The 18662-nt window shown below is 52.8% G+C and overlaps 1 protein-coding gene across 3 annotated transcripts in view; it reads right to left on the bottom strand.

Annotated features, from left to right (window-relative positions):
* LOC102040855 (microtubule-associated protein 4) overlaps positions 1-18662 on the bottom strand; it is a 99503-nt gene that overhangs the window by 20285 nt on the left and 60556 nt on the right. For 2 of the 3 annotated variants that reach the window (XM_031062796.1, XM_031062797.1), the window contains 8 exons: positions 15493-15603; positions 14542-14670; positions 13812-13886; positions 12810-12953; positions 10041-10904; positions 8981-9124; positions 8140-8286; positions 2661-7100 (listed from right to left, as the gene is read on the bottom strand). In XM_031062796.1, the coding sequence (XP_030918656.1) occupies positions 2661-7100; positions 8140-8286; positions 8981-9124; positions 10041-10904; positions 12810-12953; positions 13812-13886; positions 14542-14670; positions 15493-15603 (6054 nt within the window). The remainder of the gene's footprint in view (positions 1-2660; positions 7101-8139; positions 8287-8980; positions 9125-10040; positions 10905-12809; positions 12954-13811; positions 13887-14541; positions 14671-15492; positions 15604-18662) is intronic. The other variant, XM_031062798.1, reaches the window with a different exon arrangement.

The raw sequence follows: 18662 nt of genomic DNA, 5'->3' as shown, positions 1-18662 counted from the left end.
GAGGTCCTCCAAAAAGCTTCAAAATGGGAGCAAATCACTGCCTGCCCACCAGGGGAAAGAAACAAGAAAGATGGAGAGGGATGGGGATAAGGGATGGAGGGACAGGACCCAGGGAATGGCTTTAGCTGAAGGAAGGTACATTTAGATTGCTTATTAAGAGGAAATTCTTCCCTGTGAGGTGCCCAGAGCAGCTGTGGCTGCCCCTGGATCCCTGGCAGTGCCCAAGGCCAGGCTGGACAGGGCTGGAGCAGCCTGGGGCAGTGGGAGGTGTCCCTGCCTTGGCAGGGGTGACACTGGGCACTCTGTAAGGTCCCTCCACCCCAAACCATCCCAGGATCCTGTGAGGATACCAGGTGGAGCCTCCCAGTCCTGCCTGACAGTCACAGCTGAGGTGTTGGCCATGGTGTGCAAACAGCTGAAGGCACAAACCCCTGAGCATGCCATTGTTACAGAACAGGAGCACAAACAGGCACGTGGAGGGGACACACAGCCCCTGCGACACCTGGACTGCCACAGAGATCTCCTGGATCCCTGCAGCCCTGCCCAGGGGAGTGCTGCCACCAGCAGCCCTGAAATGGTTAAAAACGTGTGGATGTGGCAGGGGGGAATGTGGGGCAGGGGTGGCCCTGGCAGTGCTGGGGTTAAAGGCTGGGCTTCTCCAGCCTGACCAATTCCCTGATCTCTGCCATGAACAAGCACAGTCACCTGGCCAGGGATGGCAGCACCTCTGCCCTCCCTGAGCGCCGGGCTCAGCTCGGTGCCACTGGGGTGTGAATTCCCCCTGCAGGCACCTCCACAGCACTTGTGCCAGCTGAGGGAGCCAGCCAGGCCCCAGGGTGTTTGCAGCTCTGCAACAGCTGCTCCAGGAAGGGCCAGCACCGATGGAAATGGAGACAAAAGCCTCAGTCATGGATCTGATCTGTGGGCAGGGGCTGCCCATCCCTGAACTCCTGGAGGTGACACTGAGTGCTCTGGGCTGGGGACAAGGCTGGCATTGGGCACAGGACTCCAACCTTAATGATGCTGGGGCCCTGGGATGGCAAAGCACCTTCAGCTGCTGCAGGAACACAGCACCAGGAGCTCCAAAACAAGCTCAGCCCTGGAACCATGGAAACTCCTGAGCTGGGAGGGACCCACAGAGATCACTGATCCAACTGCTCTGCACAGACACCCCAAAATCTCACCCTGAGCATCCCTGAGAGTGCTGTCCAAACTCTCCTGGAGCTCTGGCAGGGTTGGGAATGTGCCCATGTCCTGGGGAGCCTGGGCAGAGCCCAGCACCTTTAGGAGGAATTCAGAGCTGGGCACTCTGAGCTCCTCCTAGAAACCCCAACAAACCAACTGTTGACCCTACAAAGTGTAGAAAGAAGGAAAGCAATGGAAGGTTATCAAAGCCCTGAGTAAACTGACATCAGGACTTGGCACAAACTTTGCAACTTCCAGGTGCAAGGTTGTGCCAACTTACTCACAGGCTGCAGTGCTACTCTGAGCCAGGACTCCAGTCCGTGCACTGTTACCTGTGCGAGATATTCAGGAGGAGCTTTTCCTCCAGAAACTCCTGGCAGACAATGGAAAGGCTTGGAAGCAATGTTGGTTTTGTAAAAGATGCTGCCTTCAGCTTTCCCTTTGTTTTGTTGCATCATGCACCAAAGAGCATCACTTCTGCAGGCACAAGTTCATGCAGAGAACACCACTTCCACTAAAATAGAACTACTTCAGGTTATGCAATACTCATTAAAATTACAAAACCTCTCAAAAACCTGAGCAGCATGTTAAGGCACTTTGGAGCTCGGGGTCTGGTGAGTTAGTGGCTGCATCATGCAAACTGGCAGCAAGAAACTCTGCAGGAACAGTAGCAAACTTCCATGCCTGATGACAAGGCACAAATGGAGAGCACCTGAGGGCAGGGAGAAACTCCCCAGCCCATCTCAGCAGAGTGGGGTTCACAGAGATGCCAACTCCTTCTGAGGAAGATTTAGAATGAGCACAAGTACAAGAATATTGGTAATTTCATCTCTAGCCATATTTCAAAATTTCTAAGAACTGGATTCATTTCTGTGGGATGAATTCCAGCTCATTTCCTATGAGCACAGGGACCTTGTTCCCTGGAGAACAGCCAGGGTGCCCAGCCCTGGATGCTGACCAGCCCATCCAAAGTCTCCTAAGAGGGATAAAATCCCAAAATTTACATCAGTCCCACCATTGTTTTGTTAGAACTGCTTTGGAAAAGGTTTTGGTTCTAGAAGGAAACACATCTTGTGGATGAAGAGGCTCAAGGAGGCTCAAGCCAAACCAACTGCAGGAGGAGAAGGGAATGCAGCTGGTCTGAGGTGGGATAGAGCCAAACCCTGCCAACAGCAGGCACCCAGAACATTTCCTGCCCCTGGCATCCTCCATCCCTGAGCAGGGCCAGGGCACACTGTCACACCCAAACCCTCCACACACACCAGCTGTACCTCAGTCCCCACGGCTGCCCCAAGGCAGAGCTCGGCACTCACAGCGTGTGCCAGCTGTGCCCTTGGGCACGAGCACTGTGAGCCAGGCAAGCAGCCCCAGCAGCCCTGAGAGCAGCCAGCACCCCTCATGCCACGCTGGATGCCCACTGGGGCTCATGCCAGGGCAGGGCAGGGCAGGCAGCAGCCCTGGGCACACACACACACCTCTGTCCTGCCCCCGGGGCACGGCTCTGCCCGCCAGGGCTGGCACCAGGGCTGGCACCCCCCGCGCCTTGGTGGGTCTCATGTAGCCCTTGAGCTGCTCTGCTGCCTTCATTCTCTCTTTCTTTGCCTCTTTCACCACTTTCTGTTCTCCTTCTTCTTCTGTCTCTTTAGCTGGGGCTCGAGATTCCTTTTCTTTAGTTGCTTCTTGAGATTCCTTCTCTTTGGTTGTGTCCTGAGATTCTTTTTCTTTGGCTGTCTCTTGAGATTCCTTTTCTTTAGTTATTTCTTGAGATTCTTTCTCTTTAGTTGTGTCCTGAGATTCCTTTTCTTTAGTTACTTCTTGAGATTCCTTCTCTTTAATTGTGTCCTGAGATTCTTTTTCTTTAGTTGTGTCCTGAGACTTCTTTTCTTTAGTTATGTCTTGAGATTCCTTCTCTTTGGTTATGTCTTGAGATTCCTTTTCTTTAGTTGTATTTTGAGTTTCTCTTTCTTTACTTGTGTCCTGAGACTCCTTTTCTTTGGTTTTGGCTGGAGAATCCTTTTCCTTGGTTTTCTCTTGAGGTTTATTCCCCTCAGACTTTGACACTGGAGAGACCTTCAGGAGAACCTCCCCAGCACGAGGAGCATCCTTCAGGAGAGCAGGGCCCTCCTCTGCAGGCTGACAGGGACCTTTTTTGTTCTCTTTAGGCTGGTTTTGGGTAGTTTGGGCAGCTGTCCCAGCAGCCTCAGGCTCAGTGCTGGGAGTGCTCTGGTGTTGGGGTGAGCTCTGCTCATTCTTCATGTCCCTGCCCTGCTCAGCCCCTCCAGCCTTCCTGTCCTTGCCAGCTCCTGGCACAGCCACAGGTGTCCCTGCAGGGGCTGGGGAGATGCTCCCTGTGCTGCCAGGTGTCCCTGCAGGGGCTGGGGACCTCCCTGTGCCCTTCTCTGCACAGGACATGGTGGCCTCTGGTCCCTCTGTCCCCTCAGCAGCTCCAGAGGCTGCTCTGTGTTTTGGATCTGCTGCCTCATGAGGAAGCTCTGAGGGAGCCTTGGCAGTGTTGTGCTTTGTATCAGTGGGTTTTATTTCTTTATCACCCACCTTTGTATCAGTGGGTTTTATTTCTTTATCACCCACCTTTGTATCAGTGGGTTTTATTTCTTTATCACCCACCTTTGTATCAGTGGGTTTTATTTCTTTATCACCCACCTTTGCCAAGGGACAAAGGTGACTTTTGTCCTCGGGCTGGCCACCCTGGGAACCAGGCTCTCTGCTCTTCCCACCTTTCTGGGAAACCTCTTTTCCAGGTTCTTTGGGCTGCTCATGAGATCTCTGGGTCTGCATCTCCTCCTTAGCACCAGCTCCAGGCTCTTTGCTGCTTTTCTCTGCCACTGCTTCCAGAGGAGGAGGAGGAGGAGGAGGAGGAAGGCCCCCAGTCCCTGCACCCCCCTCTCTCTGCTTTGGGAGGCCACAGGGAGCATCACCCCCACCCCCAGGGCCACTTGCTGGGCTCTGAGACATGGATTTCAAGTCCCTTCCTTTATTATTCCCAAGTCTTTGAGGGCCAGTGGGAAAGTTTTTAATGTTTCTGTTTTCATCTACAAGATCTGTGTCTTCCACCCCACATTCCAGCCCAGCTCCCATGGCAGGCTGTGCCTCACTCCTGTCTGATTCTGCCTCCAGAGGAACAGGCTGCCTGGAGGCATTTTTAGCCTTTTTACTGCTTCCATCATAGCCCCTCTTTTTAGATCTCTCAGTGACTGGGGCCAGGCTGGGATCTGACACTGCTGGATGCTCTGGAATAGGATTTTTATCCCTGCTGCAAGGACTGGCACCTCCTGCCTCAGGTTTATCCCTGATCTCCAGGCCAGCAGGAGGGAACATCCCTGCTCCTGCTTTATGCTCCAGCTGGGGGTCAGGCTCCCCCTTTCTGTGCTTCTCTTCCCCACCTGTGTGTGACTTCCCTGGCTCCAGAGGCAAAGCAGGAGCCTGTGCCTTGGCAGGATCAGGCAGGTGACCCAGCAGCACCTCTGGAGTCCTGGAATTCTCTTTGCCCTCCTCAGACTGAGTTTGTTGAACATGTCCCACTGCAGGGAAGTCACCTGCCTGCAGCTCAGGGCTGTGCTCAGCCTTTTTGCCTTTCCCATCTCTGCTTTTACCCTTGGGCTTGTCCATGCCCAGCTCCCTGGTGGGACTGTGCATCCCTGCCCTGTGCCCTGGGGATTTATCTGCTTCCTTCCCTTTATTCACAGGCCAAGTTTCCTTAGTTTCCAAGTTTCCTTTCCCTATTTCTGGCTCTGAAGTCTCTGATTTCTGGCCTGGAAGATTTGGCTGCTCAGAGAAGCTCCCAGTGCCACCCTGGATTTTGGGCTTCCCCAGCTCCTCCTCCAGCCTCTCTCTTTGCAAACCAGGCCCCTTCTCCTCAGCCAAGCCCATTTCCTTCCTGCCTGCAGCCACCTGCTCCTGCCTGCCTTCCCCCCCAGCCCCCAGGACAGCTGCCTGCCCAGAGGGGCTTTTCTCAGGCTGTTTCCTTCTCCCATCACTGCTCCTCTTCCTGGGTTTCTCTGCCAGCACTGGCACATCCGAGCTGAGCCCAGCAGCTCCGGCCTCTCTGCCTTTCCCAGCCAAACCCACCTGCTCTGTGGTGGCAGCCAGAGCAGGATTTTTGGCTTCCTCTCTGCTCTTCTCCAGCAGCAAAGCTTGGTCTAAAGCTCCCAAATCAGCTGTTTCACCTTTGCCAACGTTTTCGTTCTGTTTCTCCGGTCCCAGCTCAATTGGCCTTTGCATTTTAGCTGCATTTTCCTGCAAGCCCCCAGCAGGGACACAGCCCTGCTCTCTGCCCTTATCACTGCCCTCCTTCACCTTATCAGCTCCCTCAGGAAAACTCCCTGAGTCCATCTTATTCTCGAGGAAAGGCTGCTGGAAAAAGCTCCTTTCCCCCTTTTTGCTCCTTCCATCACTGCCTCTTTTTTTGGGCTTGTCTGCAGGACAGGCCTGTGCAGGGCTGCCTGAGGGGTGTCCTCTGGCAGGAACAGCCTGGCCATTTTCAGGATAAACTGTTTCCTTCCCAGCCTCATCCGCCCTTGCTCCATCAGTGCATTTGCCTCCATCCTCTGAGAGCATCACCTGCTCTGAGCAGCTTTTCATTCTTTTGCCTTTCCCTTCACTGCGCTTTTTCTTTGGCCTGTCTGTGCTGTGTGCCAGGCTGGGCTCTGTCCCAGCCTGCTGCTCACAACCAGGGAACCCTTTCCCCTGCTTTGGATCTGCTGCCACCCCCCTGCCCCCTGCCTCACCAGGGCTGGGAGGTTTGGGGACACCCTGGGCCCTGCCCTGCCCAGCTGGAACTTCCCCAGCTTCTGCTGGAACTGGAACAGGAGCTCCAGGAGCTCTGTCTGTTGGGCTCCTCAGTGCTCCCTCTGACCCTCTTTCACTTTCTGCAGCTGCCTTTGGCTCTGCAGGGAGCTTGTCCATGGCTGCAGCCTTCAGGTGAGGCTGTTTGAGGGGTTCCCTTTCAAACCCTTTGCTTTTTTCCCACTTTTTCTTGGCTGCTGTTACCAGGGAAGGCTGGACAGAGTCACCGGGTGCTTCCTGCCCTGGAGATGGGGATTTGGGCTCCTTGTTTTTATGGGACAGAGGCAATTCCACAGGTTTGGTCTGTAAGGGAGCTCCTGCTGTGCTCAGATTGACCTTCAGCTCGGCACCTTTTGACTCCTTGTCCTCTCTCTTCTCATTTTTCCTGGGGAAGTCTCTCTCCGTGGCCTTGCTGGGCTCCTTGGCTGCAGCAGATTCCTGCACCTCAGCCCTGCCCTCTTTGCCCTGGCCCTTAGACCCCAGCATGCAGCTGGCAGCTCTCCTTCCCTCTGGCTCCATCTCCTCCCTGGGGCTGCCATCCAGCACGCTGGATTTGGGGCCCTGCTGTCCTGGGGCTGGCACAAGGAAGGTGTTTTTCTCCTCCAGGATATGACTCCCAGCTGTTATTTTAGCATCCTGTGGCACATCCAGAGCTCTGCTTCCAGGGGCTGTTCCAGGACACATGGCTGGGTTCTGCCACTCCCCCCCAAAGGGAGCACTCCTGGCTCCTCTGCAGGTTCCATTCTCCTCCCAGAACTCCATCCCTCTTGGCAGCTGGTTTCTCCTTTGTTTTGGTTTCTTTTTCTTTTTCTTCACCATGGCACCTTCCAAATCCCAGTTTTCCTGGGGGGGATCTCTGCAGCTCTCCACAGGCTCCGTGGGGACACTGGTGGCCTTTTTGTGAGGAACCCTAGAGCGAGGGGATGCTCCAGCACCACAGCCAAGCTCCACTGTGGAACAGGGGTCTGCTCTGGGCTCAGGACTCTTCTGCTGTGGGACACCTACAGGATGCTCCTCTGGCACATCTGTGAGAGGCACTGGGGCAGGTTTTGCTCTGCCAAACCCACGGTCCCTGGATTTGGGAGCTTGCCTGACTTGTGCAGTGGGAAGACCTGGAATACAGGAAGCCTGCTCAAACATCAAGGCCACTATTTGCTTGATAAAAGAAATAATAAATATATTTTCTATGTGGCTGCAGCCCCCTCAAACAGGCCCTACAGGCAGGATTTCCCACTGGAACCACACCAGAGCCACCTCAGGAGGGCTGGGGTAGGTATTTACCGCAACACCTGTGTGATCTACCCCAAATCCATCCACCAGTGCTATTTAAAGACAAGTCTGACACAGGCTCTTGCCCCACCAAAAAGCACCAGTTCTTGCAAGGACATGCCATTGCTTTTTAAAAAATGCATTAAAGATCCATTTTGTCTCAGCAAGACAAGATCAGAGAGAGCCTTTTTATATCTCTAGCTGGCATCCTTCCAGAGTGGGAAAACAGAAGTTTGGTGGGAAGATGGGAAGAGAGATGGGGGCAAGAGAGCCAAGTTTCCCCAGCAGCCAGAGAGGAAGCAGGGGGAGGCAGAGCCTCGGTCCCAGGGTCACCTGCTGTGTCCCTGGGGATCCCTCAGGGGTGAGGAGAGCAGCAGTTGTTTGTCACTCAGCCCTGGCCCACAAATCCTCCTCCACAGCAAGTGTGAGCAGCACCAGCCCCTCTGGAGGCTGGGTCAGTGGAGCAGGAGAAAATCACATCTTCCTTTGGCAATTGCACAGCTCAGTTGGGAAGGAGATCCTCCCTGGGAATATCCTCATGAGAATTACCAGTCCTTTTCAACAGCAAAATAAAAGCCAGTGCTGATGGCAGAGAGATGGGAGCTCTGCAATCCCCCAGCACAGCTGTGAGCCAGTCCCAGTGATAAAGCACGCAGAGCACAGGGATTTGGGCTTTTAGTTTGAACGTGAGGGGGAAGAGCCTTGGAGAGGGCAGGGATCCGAGGGGAAGGGTGAGCCCAGCACCAGGAGCACTGAGAGCCCCACAAAGACATTTCTGCTGGCCCAGGTGGCCCCACAGCCAGGAGCAGAAGGTGGAGAGTTCCCAGAGCAGGCTTCCATGAGGAAATGGAATTATTTTCTACGTTATGATTTCTGTCCTACCTGTGGGCTCCTGCAGGGTTTTCCCTTCCTGAGGTTCTGCGTGTTGGACGTGGTTGTGCTCAGCCTCCTCCTTCTGCGTCTCACCATTCTCAGCAGGAGCAGATTTTTCTGGAAGGTCTTTATTTTCTAGTGCTCCTTTTGCTTCAGCTGGAACATGAAAGACAGGAACAGAAAGCTTCAGGTCTCAGGAGTGCAGGCAGCCTGCAGCTAAACCCCAGCCCTTGCAAAGGGCTTAATTTTGTGTTTAACAGGAATGAGGTTTATGAGACATGGTTGGTTCACCCCCTCACAATCCCATTTCAGCGGCACTTTTATATTTGGCACATGCCAAGGTGGGGGTAGAACACGGAGCAGGGGCTGTTTCAGGGCTCTTAAGCAGAGGGTGAGGGTTTGTTTGGGTTTTTTCCTCTTTGTAATCAGCCCAGTTCAGACTATCCCAGCTTCCCACTGGGAATTCAAATCCAGAATGAACTCCATTATCAGCCTGGAGTCCCTGGCTAATGCTGATCATCTTGTATTCATCTATACCTTCCAATACATCCACACAGCCACCACAACATTCCTCACTCTGCATAATTACAGCCAGTTTTCATTTGTAAGGCATAATTACAAGGGAGAGCCGTTCTCTCTGTAATTAATTTTATTTAAATTTTGAACAGAAAGGGAAACGATGACAGGCATTGGTACAACAACTGCGCAGGGGGAAGGAAAGGACAAGTCCTGTGATTGTGCCCTGTGTCAGCAGGCACTGAAAACCTGCTGGGGCTGCACTCTGGAGCCTGGGGCAGAGCTGTGCCCGTGTGGGGCTGTGCTAGAGCTGTGCCCTGGCTGCATTTCCCACCTGCTGTCTCCGGGGGCTGCTTGGTGTTCCCGGGAATTTCCTCCTCCCGGGGGCTCGGGGGAGGTTTCCTGTCCTTCATCTCCTCTGAGTGATCCACACCAACTTCTGGGGCTTTGGATTCCGCCTCCACCTTTGCTGTTGCTTCTGTAAAGAGAATGTAAAGAGTAAAAATTCCTCGTTTTAAATATAGATCAGATTAAATTAGAAAAAATTCACCCCCTCGCCTAATTTTTTATCTTCCACATGGAACTGAAGGGTTTCCTCACTTTCAAAACCTGATTTTTAGGATCTTTCTACCTTCCTGCATTGTCTTGCACTTCCTGTTTCATTCATCCACCTGGGCCTCTCAGTCTCTACATTCTAGTGGAGTTTTTTTGTTAAAACTTCTCTCTTTAAATTTATCCTCATCTTTAAACGAAAGAGTATTAGAAGGTAAGAAAAAATATCTCACTCCAACTCCATCCACATATGCTGCCTCTGCCCAGGACTATTTACTGCATTTTAATAATATAAATATAAAATAAATACTATTTTGGAGAGCAGTTTTCTCTCCAGAGGGATGGTGTCCCTGGAGAAATCCACACAGCACAGCAACCAGCACATGGAGAACCAAACATGGCCTTCCCAGCATTCAACACCTACAGGCATCCCAAGGAAAGGTCCCAGAATTATCAACGAAGCCTTTTAGTCTCTTCAGAAATTGTTTTCAAGAACCTCTGTTTGTCAGCTCTGTGTCCTACAGGATGTGGGAGATTTCAGGGAGAGCTGAGGGTGGTGGTGACACAGAGGGATGAGCCAGCACCTCCCCATGGCTGTCCTCAGACCACCCAGCACTGCTAAGAATGCCCAATGACAATTGAAAAATCATTAAAAACCTCTGGTTTTATGTTTTGTAAGTGAAGAATCTCCATGATGCATTTTCTGTGTCTCCTGAGAGCAGAGCTGAGCTCTCCTCAAGGTGCTTCACCCAAAGCCAACCAACGCTGGGCTCCCTAACCTCAGAGGCCTTTTCCAGCCTGAACTATCTGTGACTGGGACTCTGGGATTTGGGCACACTCACCTGCAGGAGCCTTGTCCTGCTGAAGGGCAGCCTCAGATGTCAGCAGCTCCCCACACACAGCAATGCTGGGGGCAGCTGCAGGGCCAGGCTGAGCTGCCACGTTCCCACCATCCACAGCAGGGACAGCCTTGGCTGGAGCTGCAGGAGCAAACCCAGAATCCAGGCCATGGTGATGGCTGACTTCTGCTGCTGGGGCAAACTCTGCACCTGCTGCTGGGCCAAACTCAGAGCCCATAACGTGCTGAGCTTTGCTATCTGCTGCTGGAGCAAATCCCAAATCCAAGGTATGGTGAGGTTCTGTGTCTGCTGCCGGGGCAAACCCCAAATCCACGGTCTGGTGGGACTCCACACCTGCTGCTGGGGCAAATCCCAAATCCACGTTCTGGTGAGATTCCACACCTGCTGCTGGGGCAAATCCCAAGTCCATGTTCTGGTGAGATTCCACACCTGCTGCTGGGGCAAATCCCAAATCCACGTTCTGGTGAGATTCCACACCTGCTGCTGGGGCAAACCCCAAATCCATGTTCTGGTGGGACTCCACGTCTGCTGCTGGGGCAAATCCAAAATCCATGGCTTGGCAGGACTCCACACCTGCTGCTGGGGCAAATCCAAAATCCATGGCTTGGTGGGACTCCGTACCTGCTGGAGCAAACCCCAAATCCACCCCATGGTGGGATCCAGCACCCGCTGCCGGGGCGAAGCCGAGCTCTGTCCCCGGGGTGGACACGTCATTGACACCTTTGGCAGGGCTGGCTTCAGGTGCAGGAGCAAAGCCCCCATCTGTGGCCTGGAAAGGGCTGGCTGCTGCTGCTGCAGGACTCTGGGGAGGTTTGGTGTCTCCAGCAGGGCCAGCCCCAGCTTTCTCTGCAGGAAGGGACGCAGCGTCAGTGGTGGGGGCAGAGGCTGCACCTGGCAGGGACACAGGCACCACAGGTCAGGGAGAACCCCATGGAAACTCCTGACCTGCTGCTTTGTGCATGGGCAACAGCCAGGGCTCCCTCCCTGTGTCTCCTCCTGGCTTTCAGCACCACCCCCCCCTGCCAGCAGCTCACCCACGTGTTCCATCCTTATCCACTGCTGGCTGCACCAGAGCTTCTCCTGCTGCAGCCCCCCGTGCCCTGTGTGCACCCCTGGCTGCACAGGGGCTCCCATCTGCTCCAGCAGCATGGATTACCTCTGTGCCAAAGCTGCCCGATGCCAAACAGCTGGCAGGGGGCCAGAGCTGCTGGATCCTGTGCCAGGAGCACATTCCAGCAGAGCCCAGCCAGGAAGCACAGCCAGCAGAGCCCCAGCATGGCTGGAGCTGCAAGGCACCTTCAGGATGTCCCAGCTCCAGTCCCGCTCCCTTCTCCTGGCAGGGACACCTCCCACCATGCCAGGCTGCTCCATCCTGCCCTGGGACACTTCCAGCAGCCACAGCTGGAAGCTCCTTAGGAAAACTCCTTTTCCCTCTACTGCAGGACACAGAAAATGTGGGATCACCTGTGTGAGCCCAGCAGGTTTTCCAAAAGCACACCCTCCAAAGCCACACACTTCATTGTAAACATGATTTGTACTGGTGGTGGGGTTTGGTTGGTGCTTGAGCAGGAGCTCTGGCACTCCTGACACAAAATCCTCCCACAAATCCCAAACTCCCTCTATTCCTTCAAATTGGCCTCGTTCATTTTTCACACAGTATCTCCTAACACTGAGCTGCTAGCTCCAAACCAACATTTGTCACTTCACAGCACAATCAAAGCTCTGCATTTAAGCTCCTATTTGCCTAAAATCCCCTTGAAGGAGGTTTTTCAGTCAGTTTTTGTTTAATGTTTCAGCTCTCCAGAGGCAAGCTTTGCCAAATGATCAGTGCCAGAAGCACTGGATCCCTCTGCTACAGCTCCTCATCTCGACAGCCCCAAGCTCTGCCCACCCTCTGTGTCCTGCAGCTCAGTGCCCTGAACATCTCCCATCTATTGCTGATGACCAAAAAGCAACATTTCTACTGATTTTTTGAGTCACATCTAAAAATATCCTCCCCAACCAGTGGAAAATGTATGAAATCTAATTTAGATACTTAGACTGAAGTCAGAAAGAAACAGAAAAATCTAAAAAGCCCCTTGTAAAATGGTACTTAAGGATCCATTTAGATAAAACAAATATTTTAGTGAACCAAACCAAGAGGATCCATCATGCACCAGCCCTCATTTGGGTTTGACTTTGTTGTGGATTTTTTAAGAGATATCATGATCTTCTCCAAAATAAAATGTAAAGATTGTGATTTTACATGTGAATAAGACTGTAAATAGGTAGATATTAAAAGCAGTATGGATGTTCCCTGGAGAATTAGGGGAATGAGTGGGATGAAGTATTAGGAAACTGGACAACAACTGGCACTATGAGTCTGTGTATAAATATGTTAAAAATTGGGATTTTAAAGAGAATCTTTAAAAGGACAGGTTCAAGGTCCTTGTGACTAGATCTGGCCGTGGCTCAGTGGTGGCCTTGGCAGTGCTGGGGAAGGGTTGGACCCAGTGACCTCAGGGACCTTTTCTCCCTAAACCATTCCCTCCCTCTGCTGTAACCACAGCCTCGGGATTTTCCTGGAGCTCAAATGTGGAGACAGCACAGAGCCATGGAATCAGCTCCTGGACTGGGACACCACTGAGCAGGTTTGCTGCTCCTCCCTCACCTGCAGGCACAGCAGATCTGTTCCCACCTCGCTGTGTTTCCTCAGGAGAGGCGATTCCATGTTCTCCCACCCCCTGCCCCCCTCCAGGCTGCAGGACTCACCTGGAGCTGCTGCCTGGGGTCCCTCAGTGGCTGCAGCCTCTGCTGGCAGGGCTGGGGCTGCAGCAGGAACGCTCCCAGGGGCTGCTGCTGCCGTGGGGCTCTCGGGCAGGCTCGTCCTTATGGCTTCTGTGGCTGCAGGGGGCACTGCCAACAGAAGCAGCTGGAATCAGCTCCTGGAGAGGCCTCAGATCATGGAGCTGCTGGCATGGGGGGACACCTGCAGGTGCTGCCTCAGCCACCCCGGGGAGGGAATCCCCTTCAGCTCAGAGAGAATCTGCTCTGATTGCCCACTCTCAGGAAAATAATTTGTGCAGCGCCCAGGAAAACTCTTGAATCCCAGGAGAAGTGGCAAAGTTGGGGAGGATTGTGCTACAAACCCTCCCAGTCCCACCCCCAGCTCCAGAAACACTTCCTACCCATCATCAGGGTAAAACTGTCCTCAGCTTCTTCACAGAAATAAAGATCCCATTGTGGGTCAAGTTTTGTAATACACACAAATTCCCAATGGGATAATGCTCCAGCGGAGCTTCAAAGATTTATCTGTGACCAGAATTTAAAGGTAATTGTAAAATCCCAGAAAGGTTTGGGTGGGAAGGGACCCTCAGGATCACCCAATGCCACCCCTGCCATGGCAGGGACACCTCCCACTGTCCCAGGCTGCTCCAAGTCCTGTCCAGCCTGGCCTTGGGCACTGCCAGGGATGCAGGGGCAGCCCCAGCTGCTCTGGGCACCTGTGCCAGGGCCTGCCACCCTCCAGCCAGGAATTCCTTCCCAATATCCCATCTAACCCCACTCTCTTTCAGTTTAAAGCCATTCCCACTCCCCAAAGGCTCATTTCCATTCTACATTGATGTGAGCAGCAGAAGCAGCACTGTCCTTGGCCAGCTCCCTCTGTCCCAGCCTGGTGTCCCTTGAGGAGGCAGACAAGGAGAGGAGCTGGTTCTGCTGCTTGGGAGCTCTCTGCCAACACTTCCTGCAGATCAGCTCACAACTGGTTTTTACCTGGTGGCTCAACAAAGAAAGAGGTATCTGGTCCCTTCATGTCCTGCTGAGCTCCCATCCAGTATTCTTCAGGGGCTGTGGGAAACAAACACACTGAGTCCAGCCCTGACCCCACAGGGCTTTGATTTCCCAGGGGAAGGTTTGACTCTGCTGGGTTTGGGGTTCACCCTCAGGGAATTTCAATTCCCTCTACAAGAGGCAGCAGAACCTCTGTTCTCCCAGGATTATTGGGAATGAGAGCTCCCATCAGACAAGAGTTACACCCAGCACTGACCCCAGGAGCCCAAAGAGGAGTTTCTTTCCTCGGTTCTCCTGGGCAAGTGGCTCTGGGTAGCTCTGCCTAAGCAGGGGGGTTGGAAAAGTTCCAACCTCATCCATCCTGTGACCTGCTAATGTAGAATCCCAGCATGGTTTGGGCTGGAAGGGACCTTAAAGCTCATCTCATGGGCAGGAACACCTTCCACTATCCCAGGGTTCTCCAAGCCTCATCCAACCTGGCCTTGGGCACTGCCAGGGATCCAGGGGCAGCAACATCTGCTCTGGCTGTGCCAGGGCCTCCCACCAGAACGCTCCCCTGAACCAACAGCTGTCCATGCCAAGAGGAAACTTTCCAATCTTGACTCATTTTATGTATCAACTCCCTACCAAGATTTTTAGGACTCATAAAGTGGGATTTCCCAGCTGCAAACCCTCCAAACCCAGCCAGTCAGAGGAAACATTTGCTTCTCACCTGCTTTTCCTGGCAGGAATTCTGTGCCTGACTCGAGGCCCATGAAGGCTGATGGGTCCAGAGCCTCTGCAGGGGAATACAGGGACCCCAGGAAAGGCTGTTCAGGTCCCATCATGGATCCATGTGGAGCTAAGGAAATAAAAAAACTTCTGTTAATCACCAGCCCTAATGACTCCTCTCCTAAATTTCAAGTCCCACCACACTTGGACTGTTCTGCTCGGCAGCAGTTCAGATAAATCTGCATCAAATGTTAGTTCTGCTTCACAAACCATTAATTCTGTATGTAACAGAACCTGCTGACAAGGTTTAAGAGAGTAAACACAAGCAAATTATTTTCTTTGGCTTTCTGCTTCTGCCCCCATTAATTCCAGCTGGTAATCCCTTAATAATCCAATACTGATATAATAATCCAAGAGCTGAAATCCTGAAGAGTACTTTGCAGCAACAGCTCCTGAGTATCTGGGTTTTAGCCACTAAAACAAGAGCAGGGGAAAAAAAAGGCTTGTGAATTTACAGCTGTGGAAACCTCCCTCGTGGATTCCCTGATGGGGAGACCCTAAGAAGTTCTGTGCCAGGACTGAGAGATGGATGGGACTTTTGGATTTTTCAGACTTCAGGTTGTTGTTTATTTTTCTCTAATCCAAATTCTGCACACCATCTACACTCAGACTTAGTGCATAAAGAGAAGGCACCAAAAGTCACAAGATACACACATTCAAGGTCTTTTAAAACTACTTTGTCCAATTAACTCTTAGAATGCATTTTAGTTCTACCTTCCTACTAAGAAAGGTAGAAATGGTTTCCAAAATCAACCTGAATTTTCAGTACATGAAAATGAACCTTCAACCAACATCCTGGCGTTCCAACATTAACCTGAATTTCCAGTACAAGAAAGACAAGAGAGCCAAGTGCCCAGCTGGCAGCTGGGGAGGGCTGTCCAGGGGAGCTCACCCAGGATGTCCCTGGCAGCATCGGCGTGGCCCGGGAACAGCGGCGCGCTCTTCATGTCCGTGGGGAAGGACAGCTCGGGCAGGTTCTCCCCTCTGTGCATGCTGAAGGGGTCTGGCAGAGACACAAGCAGGCAAGGTGACCACTCAGGGTGACAGGGACACCACTCAGGGGACAGGGACCACCGTTGGAACAGGAGGATGGAGATGCAGCAGGTCCCAGCACTGCACTTCCAAGGAAAGGCTGCTTTTGGAGCAAACCCCTTCCCAATTAGAATTTACACCCTCAGTTGCTCAGGCTGATTTTTGGGGCAAGTGGATCATGACTGTTCCTGGAGAAACTGTGCCCTCTCCTCCAGGAGGAACCATCTGCCCTGATGGCCACAGCCCATGAATCTGAGTCAGGAGCACAGGCTGGGCTCAGCTCAGCCCAGAGCAGGGAAAGGTGTGGGATCTCTGAGCTCTCCCAGCTAGGAACTGCACCCCAGTATGAACTGGTATTTTATGGACTGGTATTTACTATGGACTGGTATTTACACCAAGTTACTGGGAAATTGAAACATCCCCCAGCGTCCCAGGCACACTGTCCTATCCCTGGCAGTGTCCCAGGCCAGGCTGGACAGGGCTTGGAGCAGCCTGGGACAGTGGAAGGTGTCCCTGCCATGGCAGGGGTGGCACTGGGTGGCCTTTAAGGTCCCTGTCACCCCTGCCCTCTGGCACTGGGAGCCATTCCCTGTGTCCTGTCCCTCCATGCCTTGTCCCCAGTCCCTCTCCAGCTCTCCTGGAGCCCCTTCAGGCCCTGCAAGGGCTCTGAGCTCTCCCTGGAGCTTCTCCTCTCCAGGTGAGCACCCTATTTCCAGACACTTGGATTTCCTCCAGTTAAACCCAGCTCAGGGGGATTTGGCTGAGGGCTGTGGCTCATTTTCATGCCAGAAGTGCTCCCTGCAGGGCTGAGAGCCCAGCCTGAGCTGTTCCCATGCCCACAGTGGGCTGGGATGTCAAGATCAGGTGAGCTGAGTGAATTCCTTTATAAACCTGTCAGATTATTTGAGATGCCAAGACAACATCTTGCCTCAGAGCAACGTGCAGAATATTTTGATTTTGAGCCGTTTACAACAGTATTGCCAGGTCTGAACAACTGCCTTCTTTCCAGTTAAAAAAACAACCCCAAAAAACAAGGGAAAAAAAGAGCATGACTGAAACCAATTTAAAATGAAAAGAGATCCTGCTGATGTTCTCTCTTTGCCCAGCAGTTGGATGATGTGGAAAAAATGGGCAGCTCAGATCTCTGGGCCAACCCACCTCTGCTCCAGAGGGAAAAGGGAGGAATGGGAGAGCTGAAATTTCCCCTCTTTCTTCCCAAAAACAAGGATTTACAGGGATGCTGGTCAGGAGATCCTTTACACCACTGGCCAGAGAATCCTCTCCTTGGGAGAAAATCATCCTCCCATTTTCGAAAGGGTGGGCATACAAATATTGAATAAACTAAATGATTTCTCTGAGTCTGATCTCTGCTCCATTATGGGAACTCTAAGCAGAATCTCATTTATATCCAACTGGAAGAGCAACACAACACAACCCTAACTTTGATCCTGAACTTTATGTGGTGCCTGTACAGGTGTGCAACACACTCCAAGGACATGAAACCTAAAGAAATGTGGTTTCATGCAACAAATAAACTAAAATATTCATATTATTCAGGCCAAAAGAACACTGGGTGCCAGGCCAGGTATGTAAATTGTTCCTAATTAACAAATTTGACATCTGGCTCATGATCAGAACAACACCAATGTCCCATTTCTGCACCCACACAGCAACAGGAGGGAAAACCCAAGAAACCTGTGGCTCTTCCAGTTCTTCCATGCATCATTACTTATCCTTGTAAAAATACATCAGTTCTTCATAGTCAGTAAGAAAATCATGCCCTAAGCAAGCCTACAGTACTCAAAAATATATTAAAAAGAAAGAAGTTCCATCCTGTATGTTTCCAGGTTGATTGCCTGGGATAATCTGGGCAGGACCCACATTTCTCAGGTGCTCCTGGAGCCAGCAAGCAATTTCATTTCAAAAAATGAGGGAGAAAAAGGAGAAAATGGAGGGGAAGCTGCTGGGTGAAAGGGTATCAGTGTGCAGGGCTGGGCTGCACAAGGTGCAGCTTGTACTCAGCAGTGTCAGCAGCTGCAGAGGTGTGGGACAGCCCCAGCGGCAGGGCAGGATGTGACACAGGGACAGGCAGGGGACACTGCAGGTCAGAGGGACACATCTGGGGAGGCCTGCACTGAAACCCACAGTGCTCACAGCAGCTCGGCTGTGGGAGTCCCCCAAAACCTGCTCTGGGCATAGAACCCCAGAATTATTAGGGTTGGAAAAGAGTTCCAAGACAATCAACTCCAACCTTTGACCAAATACCCCCAAAACAATCACAAAATGCTGTGTCTGCTTGGGCTTTGAACACTCCCAGGGATGGGGACTCAGCACTGCCCTGGGCAGCCTCTGCCAACACTGAACCTCTCTTGAGTGAAGGAATTTCCCCAATTTCCACCCTGAGCCTCCCCAGCCCAGCCTGAGGCCGTTCCCCCTCCTCCTGTCCCTGTTCCCTGGGAGCACAGCCCTCAGGGATTCTCCAGCCCCTTCCCAGCTCCCTCAGGGATTCTCCAGCCCCTTCCCAGCTCCCTCAGGGATTCTCCAGCCCCTTCCCAGCTCCCTCAGGGATTCTCCAGCCCCTTCCCAGCTCCCTCAGGGATTCTCCAGCCCCTTCCCAGCTCCATTCCCTGGACACACTCCAGCCCCTCGAGGGTTCTCCTGCTGGAGGGGCCCAGAGCAGCCCCCAGGATTCCAGGGGGTCCCTCAGCAGGGCCAGCACAGGGGACAATCCCTGCCCTGGGCTCGTGTCCAGCTGCTGTCACCAGCCCCTGTGCCCAGCCTGGAGGTTCCATGGGGTGACGGTGCCCTGAGGGCAGGACCTGGCACTCGGCCATGGATCCATCCTGTGCTGATCCCCCTGGAGCCTCCCTGCCCTGCAGCACAGCAACATCCACCCACCATGCTGGCCATGACCATGGAGGGGTCACCCCAGACCCTCACCCCCATCCCCAGGGAGGATCCCCTGAGCAGGGCTGGGCACAAAACCAAAAACCAACACCTGGAGAATCCAGGGGCTGCCGAAAGCCATGA

The sequence above is a fragment of the Geospiza fortis genome, unplaced genomic scaffold, assembly GCF_000277835.1.
Source record: "Geospiza fortis unplaced genomic scaffold, GeoFor_1.0 scaffold178, whole genome shotgun sequence".
Taxonomy (NCBI): domain Eukaryota; kingdom Metazoa; phylum Chordata; class Aves; order Passeriformes; family Thraupidae; genus Geospiza; species Geospiza fortis.
The sequence above is the reverse complement of the archived record's forward strand: the minus strand, read 5'-3'. Positions and strand labels throughout refer to the sequence as shown.